Source organism: Callionymus lyra, chromosome 5 (assembly GCF_982586985.1).
Source record: "Callionymus lyra chromosome 5, fCalLyr1.hap1.1, whole genome shotgun sequence".
Lineage (NCBI taxonomy): Eukaryota > Metazoa > Chordata > Actinopteri > Syngnathiformes > Callionymidae > Callionymus > Callionymus lyra.
The window spans coordinates 21,541,771-21,555,223 of NC_141822.1; the positions used below are offsets into that span (position 1 = coordinate 21,541,771).

General features: G+C 37.5%; 1 protein-coding gene across 5 annotated transcripts in view; it reads left to right on the forward strand.

The window, feature by feature from the left end:
• Nucleotides 1–13,453, forward strand: part of tns1a (tensin 1a) — a 58,576-nt gene that overhangs the window by 12,305 nt on the left and 32,818 nt on the right. For 4 of the 5 annotated variants that reach the window (XM_087791406.1, XM_087791412.1, XM_087791405.1 and 1 more), the window contains 2 exons: nucleotides 6,342–6,456; nucleotides 9,400–9,437. In XM_087791406.1, coding sequence (XP_087647532.1) covers nucleotides 6,342–6,456; nucleotides 9,400–9,437 — 153 coding nt within the window. Of the gene's footprint in view, nucleotides 1–6,341; nucleotides 6,457–9,399; nucleotides 9,438–11,148; nucleotides 11,543–13,453 lie in introns of those variants that run through there. The other variant, XM_087791411.1, reaches the window with a different exon arrangement.

Consider the following 13,453-nt stretch of genomic DNA (forward strand, 5'->3'; position numbering starts at 1 on the left):
TTTGGAAATTTGGGCAATATATTTTGATCTTTTAATTGTGATGCTAAACAACATATCATCAGAACGTATTGTATCACCAGAAAATTGATTACTTTTATCTCAAATTGTTGTCTGTCTAAAGTAATTTTAAACTGGTGGAACCCATTGTGGGTTATTGGAGCTACTTTTATTTGTCAGATAATGGATTTTGTTTTTAACTTTGCATGCTCGTAAAAAAGTGGTTGTGTTTATGTTTTTTTTGGGGGGGCGGGGGGCATTTGACCAAACACGGTGACCCAAACAATAGAGGCATCATTCCATGCTATATATCTTTATTGATTGATTGATAAGAATACATAAAACAATAACATAAAAATAATAATAATCAATAAAGGTTACGAATAATTCTTAATCGATCAACAACAATAAACATTTATAAGAAGACAAAAACTACTATTACTAGATACTAGAAAATACTTTTTTTATGTATTAAATGCACACACTACAGAAGTACAGAAAGATTGAGAAAGACTTTTTCAAAACATTTTTATTTAATTATAAGACCTGATCACGGTGGGCTGGAGGGACCATCAGAACATCTACTTCCTATAGTGCGGATGCATTATAAAGAACCTGGTTACAATAAATCATTTTGATGTGAAACTCACTTTGTCTATCCAGTTATCTAATCTATGAGCTGCTTGGTGGTGGTCTGCACTTTCTCAATGATTTTCTTAAATAGATATAATAATAGATAATAATAATAATAATAATAATAATAATAGATAAAATAAATCAACCGATCTTGCTACTATAAGGTGATGCGTCCGATGGTCTATAGTTGATTTTTTTCAAATTAAAATGTAATTCCAATGTCGCTTTGATTGATCCAGTGGTTCTCAATTCAGAATATTTCCCAATGTCTGTGTTCTCTGTTCCTAGAGCTCTACTCAGTCCAGTTGAACATGTGCTGATCTTTTCACCACTATCTTGCCGGAGTAGCTTGTGGTTATACTGAGAGGTTCACTGGGCCATGAACATGATATTTATCATGGCATTTCTGTCCACACAAGTCATCAGAAGTACACACATCATATTACTGTGTTTAGTGACCATCAAACATGTCAGAGCACATTTGTGAGAAGGACAGAAAGGTGCCTTTGAGCTCCGGGTCCCTCATCGCTCGTCCATCTCTCCCTCCTCGTTTTGGTGGGGTCGCGGTCATAGTAGCACAACAAGGCTTTTCATTAGCTAAGTGCACCGTTAGGAAAGAAGAGGACGGCCTTGATTTACTGCTCCGGTTGTCTCTTAGCTGACACACACACACACATACACACACACACAACAAAAGACACCTGTCCTCAGCTCACGGTCTACTCTCTCTTCCCCCCTTACCCATGCTTCTCCGCCACAACCATTTTCATGGATTCTTTCTGCACCTCCATTTTCTCGAGTACCAAAGGGCAGCCTTCAAACTGGACTGAGCTTTATATTTTTTTTTGAGTAGATCACTGGGATTTCAAGTATTATAGATCTTATTTTTTGTTATTTTTGCACAAATTGTGTAGGAGAAGAGCAGAAATAAACAATTGGTGTCGAACTATTTTTTCTAGAATGTGGGTCTCCAACAGGTCTTTCCAAACACATAGATATCAATCAAATAGTGACTTTATTGGGTAATATATTTAAACTGCAGATCCATATACAGTATATGCAGGTTGGTCCTCAAGCTATTAGAGTAGTTCCCATTGTTGGGCCTACAGTGGGTCTCAGATTGAGTTGTTTCAACTGGGGAATCACCAGGAATAAGGTAGACATTAGGGGGAAAAAAAAAAGTTTTATATTGTTAGGGCCTTTGGTGTACCCTTGTGCTATCTCAGGGTCAAGGTGACCCGAAGGCCCAAAAGTGTGTATCCCTTGTGTTGTTTCTAAGTGAAGGTGAAGAAAGAAGACAAGGGATAAAATGCTTTTTTTGGGTCACTTTGACCCTGAGATAACACAAGGGATAAACAAAGAACAGAAATCAGATCTGGTCTAAAGTCACACGTCTAACTTGCAAGTGAGAAAGAAAGGAAACAGAACTTTCTACATCCACTTTTTCACTTTGTTCACTCCTTCAGAGAATGTTACGAAGCACAAAGTCATCTGTGCGCATTTCACTTTCCTTTCCTACACAAGCATTGATACATATCAGTGAGAGAATAATATTACTGTTAATGTGATCAGGAATATGAGAACAATTACTGGAGCTCAGGACTTTCCTATCACTGTCCCTCTGTCTCTTTTTGTTTGTCCTTATTTGTATTTAACTTTATGTATTTAAATTTAAATCCTCTCATCTTAGTATATAGCCTGCAATCCATGGTTCAGTCCCAGCACGAAATTATATAATTTATTAAACATTTAGCAAAATCTAAAGCATATAACATTTTCAGGAATATACTTTCTTTCTGATACACATTCTGATACATTTTCCTAATTAACAATAAAAAAAGACCCAGTACAAAAAACATATGAAATAATTTGGTACCTTGAGCTTACTGCATGTCACCAGACGTACGATGTTAAAGTCTTGAGATTAATGACCCACACTGGTGCATTTACATTCCTGCATTGTTATGAAAAGCAAATCTGCTGACTCGGCCGGAAATACACTGAGCATCTATTCTTCCTACATTTCTGCCTCCAACCGTGAACCACATTCATAGCTGTTGTTTGAAAGGCTCTATCCTTGCAGAAGATGGATCATTGGCGTGTTTGTAGGGATGGAAAGTGATTCACCAGAGACCTGGTCTAGTGAGAGGAGCCCTCCCATTGTCACGTGACATCTTTGGATGATGGAGGACGACAAAATGGCCCATCTCTACAGACACAAACTTGTTCTTGTTTGTTGTTAGACTCCTGTGTGGAGCATTAATTGAGGTCATATTGTTGTTGTTTTCAGCGATCAGAGCAAAACTGAAGCCAGAGAAATAAACTAAGTTCGTCATTAGATGATGTCATCGTCTTTTTAAGGTGTCTCTATGCAATGGTGTGCTGCATCGGGCTCTGCAGTCAAGGTCAGCAACCATTCCTCACTGCAGCTTATGGCCACTGTGACAAAAGCCATTAAGATTTGGGAAGATATGGAGGGACTTTTCTCTTTTTTTTTTCTTTTTTTTTTGTCTAACGCATTCAAGCAGAGGGACTGCGGCACACAAAGCTCCAGAAAACCATTAGAGCTGATCTTGGGCAAAAAGGCTGAGAACATTTAGTTCTTACGCACCTCCAGTAAGTCAGGTGACAATTTGAAAATATCTTCTTTTTTTTTTGCTTCGAGGTAGAAAACGATTGGAAAAAGATGCTGAGGCCCTGGAATTGCAGACTGGATGCTGATCTTGACTATTTCTCCTGCAGGGATGGAAGGGTTCTAGTATCTTCAGGTGAATGTGGACAAGTAATGTTCCAGACATTTTACTGACATCGGCATCTTTCTCGAAGTTGGATTGTGACGAACCCTCGAAAAGACATGTTGGAGATTAAGTTAGATTAGCTTTAGCATTTGAAGTTTTATTTTTTTTCATGATATAAATGAAAATTGATTGGTCCAAGGTATGATCCTTGCGATTCACCTCTGCTAACTAGTGATGGGCTAATGAAACTTCATGAAACATTGTCATGTTGTTGAGAGGTCAGTAGGTGGCGCCATCAGATTAAAAATGATGTGATGTTTCATTAGAACAGTTATTAAAAACAAAGGAAAATAGGCCAGAGACCGCCATCTAATGACACTGCCTCATGAAGCTTCATCAGACCATCACTACTGCCAACAAGTAGTTTCTGAGTTAAGTCAATGTCAAATGAGACATGTATGAGATTCAGTGACAGGCTGCAACATGAAGCTTCATGAAGCAGTCACCTTATTTTCGGTGACCTCTAGATCAGGGATCCCCAACCTTTTTTGCATCGCTGACCAGTTTAATGTTGGCAATATATCCATGGACCTTCAGGTAAAAGCAGTAGAAATATGTCATAAAGAGTTTGTGTTTTACTCATTTTCATTATTTATGGATTCATATTTTTAGGTAAACTTGACTGAAACTAGTGTTTTGTTACTTCAGAGAAAAAAACACATCTTTTTTTTCAAAAAGATGATAGATTCACTGTATTAATCCCTCAGGAAATCTCCTTCAGGAAATTGGGTTTCCAGTTCACAGCAGACAATAGAAGGTACAGCAAGTTTCATAAAAACCTGGCAAGTATAACGAACATAAATCAAAGGTAACAAATGCCTAGTGGACCAGTACCGGTGCCACAACCGGGGGTTCTGGAGCATTTCTCTAGATACCAGTCTCTGCTCTCGAAATCTATTGCTTTTGACATTTATTTTACATCGAAACCTCACATTTATAACTTGAGGGCGCCACAAACTGACCTGTAAACATCGGACAGTGCTTCATGAAGCTTCATCAGCCCATCACTAGTATGAGTTACCATGGCTACATTATGAAAAACATGATTCAGAACCTCAAGGTGGTCCAGAGAACGTTTAGTAAACTGTGTGTTTACTAGTTAAACCAGGAGCTATGTTCACCTTTTGGTAATCATTTTCATTACTATTAGTTATTTATTATCATCAGCACTGAAGATTTCATAGAATGCATTTCCAAGAGGAGATGTTTGTGAGGGAACAAAAGATCTGGCTAAGATTTAATGTCATGTTGTCAGGTGATCATGTCCCAGTTATCATAGCTATAGAAGTGCAAATTCATCCTTGCTAAAGAGGGCCAGTTCATCCAGGCTATTTAACTGGAGCTGAAGGAGGGACATAACAGGCCCTTACATTTACAAACTTACTAAACATATGTACACATTTTTGCAGTTTGTATTGATTATTTTCATGAGCTTGTAAATCGGTTTCAATCATTTATAAATGTGAAGGTTTATTTTTCCTCACACATTGAATGAGACTTCACAAGACAATGTTGTCACCGTTTAATTAAAAAAAACAAAAATGATGTTCCTGCTGGATGCAGAAAGCATGTGCTTGTATAAAATTTAAGGCGCTGCTCAACCACTGAATGACAATATCAGCGACTGTGTTGAATTTAAAATAAGTAAATGAGTTATTGTGAAGCACTAATGCTCTTCACTGAGCTGTAACACCTCTGATCCTGAACCCCAGAGTGGCCCATGGAGCCATTAATTGCCTCCAGGGTATTTTCTCCTGGTTTATTTTGAAAAGAACTTGTGGATGTTAGTGGCACAGCAAACGCTCGTGACCTACTTCTTGGCTGCTTTCTTCACGTAGTACAGAACATCAAGAAGAAGCTGGCGCTGCAGAAATTTCAACTGGGACACGCAAATTGTTTGTTTGCTGTTCCAGCTTGTGTGTAACTCTGGTGCGTGTTCACTGTAGTTCAAGATTTTTTTTTAACCTCAATCTCATCATTAATGAGTCTTTTGATGAGAAAACTTCAAAGTCTCAACACACTCTGTTGGTGGGAGATCAGTTGGTGGGGTCGGGGGGGCAGAAGAAGTCAATACTTAAATACTGTCAAACTCTCACAGGACTTGATGTACCTGATCATCTAAGATGCTACTGACACAAACACACACACACACACATATACACACACATGCAAGAACACCTGAACATACACCAACCTGCACATCTACACAAAAGCACACACAAACACCTACACACAAGCACATCTACATTAAAAACATACATAAAACAGAAGCACACCGAAACACAAAGACACACATATTCAAACACATGTACACATATTAACACACAAGCACACTTACACAAATCACACACAAACTCCTCCACAGATGTTTATATACACATAAACACACACATGCTTACAACTAGAAAGGCAAACACTTGCACCTAGACATACATATGAACATACACACAAAAACACCTACACAACTATATTCACACAAAACGCACCTTTCTACACAGAATTACATACACACCCACTTACACAAACACACACACACACACACATTTACACATACACATACACGCAAACACACGTGCACAACTACAAAAGCAAACACTCACACCTAGACACGCATACTTACATTCACACATCTACACACACAAACACACACACATACAAACACACACACCTACACACACACATGCACACACACCTTCATACACACAATTACATACACACACACACACACCTACACACATGCACAGACTTACACACACAGGCACATGTACAAAAATACATACACACACAGAGAAATAAAGCGTCAGTGGTTATTTCGTATCAAAGTACAGCATTAAATGCAAGTATAGATGTAATCAATACATTGTAATACATTATCGATTCTCTACTTATTCTTCTCCTCTCTGTTTCCAGTCGGACGAGCTGGAGGGCGTTCACACTCACTCCTTTAAGCTGAAGCCATTCAAGAAGGCCAAGAGTTGCGACATATGCAAGCAGGCCATCACCAAAGAGGGTCTGATCTGCAAAGGTAAGAGAACCTGCTGAGACAATAGAACATCATCATCATGTACGAGGATCACCTGAGGAAGGATTCAATATTGTATACAGTAGTTTCCTTTGACCTGATCAAGCTGCTCTTCTATAGACCTAATATTTATTTATATATTATATATATATACAGTGTATAGACATATGAGGAAAATCCTTTCACCCCCACATCATTTACACAAAGTTCCACACCTTCATTGAATTAGATTTAAAAACAAAATGAAATCTTAAAAAATAAAATAAATATTGATTTATATTCATGTATCTTAAATATTTATACTTTAAAGCCAAAAAATAAAGAAATAACATATTAAATAATATAAATATTATACATATATATTCATTAATTAACACAAGTGTTAAATACAGTTACTATAGTTTTAATCTTTAGTTACAAATGCAACTTTTATATGATATTTTAAAACTGTAATAATAATAATTATTACAATAATACAACAAAAATAAGAATAGTTAAAGTAATTGTTATTAATTTTGTTGAATCGTGTGTAACTTTGCCACTAAGTTGTGTTGCTATAACACTATTAGAAGCAGAATCTTGGACTTACAGATACACATACATTTGGAATGAATGAGACACAGATTTATATTAGTGATGCTGGTCTAATAAAAAAAACGAATGAGACTTTTTGTCGTAATCTGTAGAAACTACTCACAACTATTGATATTTTGTATTGTCTGATGTTCTGCTGCTTATGAATCTGCAATAATGCATTAAATCTCTGCAGGTGAAAGTAAGAACGTGACATTCACATAAAAAAATAAAGCTCAAATAAGTGCTTAAATGAACGTATATTGCCACGACATGGTGAATATACAAAGAAAAGAAGAAAGGGAAGACTTCCTAACATCCCTATCGTCAGGAATTCTTCTCTTTCTTCTGATTGTGTTGAAAAATAGAACCTGGCAGTCAGAGGATCAGACTGTGTGGGTGTTTGTCAGGAAGGGTTTTGGTTAAAAAAAAAAGAAGAAGAAGGAGAAGAAGAAGGAGCAGCCTGCTGCTGCAGCATTAGCCCGGAAAAGAGGGAGAAAGGGGTGAGGAGTGGTGGGTAAAGGGGGAGAAAATCAGGGAATGGACGGATTAGCAGGAAGACTTGAAAGACAAGATGGAGGGGAAAAAAGGGAAGCATTAGTTCCCCTTTTATCCTCATTCATAAAAAGTCCACAGCCGGGAAAATCTGCTAACCTTGTGTGAGGAAATATGTTTCATAACACGCATGAAGACACATTCTGCTTTACATCCTCCGCGGTTGCCAGGTCGCGTTGCCAGGTCGCGTTGCCAGGTCGTGTTGCCAGGCTCCACAAATACAAAAGATTGTGTTGCTATGGCCTCCAGACATGAACAAAAAAGTAAAAGTAGGTCAAAGTGGTGAATCAACAATCAATACATAGATAAAATGCATTACTATGTCCATTTAATTGTTGTAAAATACATTATTTTTAGCGGGAAAGTACAATAGTTGATTAAATTGAAACAGCACAACTACGGTGGCTGAGATGTGTAAAACAAATAAACCAATAGCCAAAAAAATACAAATTATAACAGTTGAAAACAGAACAAATAAAGACATCATGTTTGTGTGTTCAGTAAAGTAGTTGGAAACCAAGTATTTTCCTGCAATGAATCACTGAAAGTCAGCGTCAATCGTCCGTCCGACCCTAAATATACCCTGAAAGTTGTCCCTGGTGTGGAAGTGTTCTCTCTGCACAGGACCACACACTGACTGCAGCTGTGTGTCATCACGCTCGTCTCCTATTCCACACTCACCACCTGATGCCCACCTCCATGGGAGACAGTGGCCACCTGTTAGGTCTACTCAGAAAATCAAATCACTTATCAAATCATTACGACCGGCAGCAGTGTCCGGATGTTATCATCCATCATTGTGCATTTTCAACTGGTCCTTATGCATCACTGACGTAATGTTTACACTCATCTATAGAATGGAGAAAATATTTGTCCTTTTTTGTTCCAGGAAACTGGAGCAAACCGCCTTTGAAGCTGAATTAGATAATCGAACACATGCATAAAATGGCCACTAGGGAGCAGCATTTCAGCATAACATCCGAATTCTTAAGATTAAAAAAAAATAAGATGATTGTCTGCGTGTCAAACACAATACAACAAGCAACGCAGTGTCAGTATTTGTATATTATATAACGTTCGTTAAAACACAAAACCACACATAATATAAAGGTAACAATATTGTGTCTTTTTTAAGTAAAAAAAAAAGTGATGGGTTTGTGCAATTTTAATTATTAAATAGTTGAATTATCAATCTCAACAGAAACCTGCTCTTCTGTCTCTGTGTATTACTAAACTAGCAGCACCGTAACTTTTTAAAATTAGATGTATTTGGTAAAAAAGATGTGGAAACCTTTCTTTAGTCACAGAGAAGTTAAATTAACCATATTCTGAACCTTTTGTTGCAAATGTAACACTAAACGTTTTTCTGTAAACAATCGATCCGCACTAAAACATATCCTTTATATCGGAAATCCAACTGTTAACTTGTCAGATTCGAGTTTAAGAAAAAATATACAGTATGTAAAGTAAGTAATATGGGGTAATAATAGTGCCATACCTAATAAACGATTGAAATAAGAAAATAAAAGTGGAATAAAAGAAAAAAAAGCGAGTCAAATAAAGATTATTTTGTTTAAATAATTCTATGCATCTTTATTTTTGTATTACCGTGTGTTTTCATGTGAATACATTTATTGTGAAAAACAGACCCCATTCACACCAAATCCACTTATCTATTGATTCGCAGTTCTGCTCACAGATGTCTGACACACGTATAAATGTTGACAAAAACATTAAAACTCCTTAAATGAATATTACAGGATCATTGTCAAATGACACTGTTAAATCTGTTTTAATGATCTTTGTGTCTTCCTGCAGCATGTCGTCTCTCCTGTCATAAAAAATGTGAGGTGAAGGTAAGTCTTGTGTTGTCTCCTTGTAATTCACTTTGATACAAGTAATGTCATGGTTATTAACATGTGGTTAATCATGTGTTGTTATAAAAGGTGTCAGGCTGTGTTAATACCTATAACAGTGGTCACATATTTAGTTTTTTTCTCTAAAAGTCAAAACATTTTCATCTCTTTCTGGACGAAGCATCTTTGACCTTTTGAAAAACAATGACGTCATGATTTATTTCCGTCACGCGTGTAAACAGTCGGGAGGATGTAAACAGTCACCAGCAGAGTTCATGTGAACTCTCCTGGTATGTAGAACTGATGGCACTTAATGAGCCTCGCCAGAGGAGAGCCGTGTCACAGCAGAAGTCTCTCCAGTATAAACACATGCTTCTCTCCTTCCATACAGTCTAGGTTGGAGCTTGTTAGCCCGTGAAGCTGAATAGCGTTTAGGTTCTTTCAAAATAAAAGCACGCCCTCATGTATATGATCTGGTCGATGAAGTGAGGCATAGGAAGGAAAGATACAGGTGTGACTCTGAGGAGGAGGTTAAACTGATGATGGGAAATTAACAGAAGATGGTTTTATTTATGGTATGACCTGTTTGACGAATCAACTACACAGCAAAACATGTGTCTATGCACGCACACAGTGTAACACAACATACACAGAAAACAGACACACACTGAAGCATGACACAAACACAACCACACGTAGACATTCAATAACACAGACTAACTCACATTCAAACCTACACACACGTTGGCCTATACCCCACACACTCACACACACTCAGACATACAAACACCTACACACACACACACACACATGAACATACAGATACACACAAAGACACACAAAGAAAGACAGAAATACACATAAACACAGACACACGCAAACGCTTACATAGAACCATATAGAAACACAATTACAAATACAAACAAAAACACACACAGAGACACAAACACACACAGAAACACAAACACACATAAAAACAAACACACACACATGAAATTACAGATACACACAAAGACACACACAGACAGACACAGACAGACAAATAAACACAGACACATGCAAACGCATAAATAGAAACATATAGAAACACAATTACACACAGAAAAAAAAACACACACAGAAACACACACACAAAAATGAACACACACACACACACAGACAAACACAAAAAACAGATACACACTCCAACATGACACACGCACACCCACACAGACACTCAAAAACACAGACACACTCACATTCAAACCTACACAAACTCCCCACACACCCACTCACACATAAACATACAGATACACACAAAGACACACAAAGAAAGACAGAAATACACATAAACACAGACACACGCAAACGCTTACATAGAACCATATAGAAACACAATTACACATACAAACAAAAACACACACAGAGACACAAACAAACATAAAAACAAACACACACACATGAAATTACAGATACACACAAAGACACACACAGAGAGACACAGACAGACAAATAAACACAGACACATGCAAACGCATAAATAGAAACATATAGAAACACAATTACACACAGAAAAAAAAACACACACAGAAACACACACACAAAAACGAACACACTCACACACACACAGACAAACACAAAAAAACAGACACACTCACATTCCAACCTACACAAACTCCCCACACACCCACTCACACATAAACATACAGATACACACAAAGGCACACGCAGACAGACATGCACAAACACATACATAGAAACGTGTGCACACACAAACACCTACACACACATGCACACTTACACGCACATGCACACAAAAACATAGAGACAAAAACACAGACAGAGACACACACACACACAGAAAACACACACAAAAACGAACACACATACACACACTAGATTTAGGCCCTGGGCTCCCATGCTGACCTTATATAGTAACTGAGGAATTTGTGGCTGTAGAAGAAGCAGAGCCGGAGGAGGGCCGAGCGAGTCCTGGTCCGGTCTAGAACAAAATCGAGTTCAGGGGGCGTCTTGAGCATGAGTGGGATCACAGCTGTTGAACCAGTAGGAGGAGAGTGTCTGGCTCCTGCTCGGGCTCTCCTGGAAAAAGCGAGTGAGGATTAAAGGTAGGAGATCAACGGATGAAGGAGGAGTGAGAGAAACAGCGGCGGCAGGTGTGACTGACGATCATCATCACCGCAGACGTGCGACTGACATCTTTATTCTCCTTCTATGATCAGACTGACATGACTGACAGCGACTGTGACGCCGCACTCTTACGCTGTCATACTGTAGCATCAGATCTTCTCAGTGAATGATTGAAAACTATATATTTTAATGACAAACGTGTTCCTGTCTGAAGACTGGGTTGGCGAGACGCTCGCTTCGGTCCATCTGGAGGGTTTCCGGAACGTGCTGACCTCTGACCCTAACAGCAGGACGTAAACATGTGTGTGTGTGCTCAGACATTCTGGCCGACCTTCTGACCGCTGAACCAGGAACTGCACTTTCAATAGCTTTGGAACAACAGAACTCTTGAGACGTCAGATGTTTTTATTGCTATTTTTAAAATTGCTTCCACACGGTGGACCCCCTATGGGTGTGAGAAAGTGGTCTTCTCTGGGAAAGTTGGGACCAATTACATTTCCTCAGGGGCCACATTATATAGTTTTGATTGTTGTGGGGGAACAAAGAGCTGAATTATGATGGAAAAAAACGATAAAAAGAGGTATAAAAACGATAGAATATTTATAACCTTCATAAAAATAAAAATAAAATACTTTTTTTTTTCTTAATACAATCTCAATAATCTCTTAAAGTAAATAAAGGGAAAACATTTGTTTGGACCAAATTGTATTTAGAGTTAAATTCAAAATTAAATTGTTAACTTAAAAGGTCAGAAACATTTTCTACATTAGTACACGGATCAGCTGCATGTTCTTCTAAATGATCTAAAAGTGTTTAATTCAGGGGCCTCTTTTAGAGACTGGTCCACAGGTTGTGTGTGTGTGTCTTAATGTCTTTGATTCTAAATGTGTTTGTAATTTTGTGTTTAATGTTTCATGTTTTTGTTTTATTCACTGTGAATTTAAGTCATTTTTGGCTACATCCATGTGTTTGTGTCTTCTCGTTTAGACTATTGTAACAATTTATTTTCGTGTCTAAACAAGAAGGATCTGTCTCGCCCTGCAGTTAATACAGAACTCTGAAATTCTGACCTGCTCTAGTAGAAGAACTCACATTTCTCAGATCCTTAAAACTCTTCACTGGCTGCCAGTTTCTTTCAGGATCCATTTTAAAATTCTGGTTCTCTTATGTTCTTATGTCGTCTTGGCCTTTTAGAGTTTTTAAATGTATATGTATTTTAACTGCAAATTGCTTTTGATTGTTCAAGTGCTTTGTGACCCTCGTCTAGAAAGGCGCTTTACAAATAACTTTTACTTACTTACTTTCTTACATTTACATGTCATGTTGTTCTATAAATAATTTAAATTTTAACCATATAATCAAAGCTATAGAAATCATGTCATCTGATGCATTGATCTTAACCAGCTTAATTGATAATTGCTGCAGGAATATAACTAGAAAAATCACAGATTACTGGAGTTAGCATTAGCTGTGTTGCTAGCTGCCATAGACTTTGCTTCATATTGGAAAGGAGGACTGGAGGGCTTTACTGACTGACCTCTCTACATGTATATCTGGTGTTTAAAAATCTTTAGATGAGCAGATATTTGTTTATCAACAGTCATGGCAGCCTGAAAAGATCACCTAATAAAACTGTACATACATGTTGGTGCCACTGCTCAGGTTGTTGATCAAGTTTTACTGACAATTTTCTCTTTGTGACATGATTAGGAGGGAAATAAAATAAAATGTAAGGCTAGTATCGGATGGACATACAGATAACTTGATTTCACCATCACAGCAGCAGATACTGCCCAAGTTATTTATGCAATTTAAATTGTTTTATTACAAATTTAATTCGTTCTTTATGATTGTTATAGCTGTATATCATATTTATATTATATCTTTGA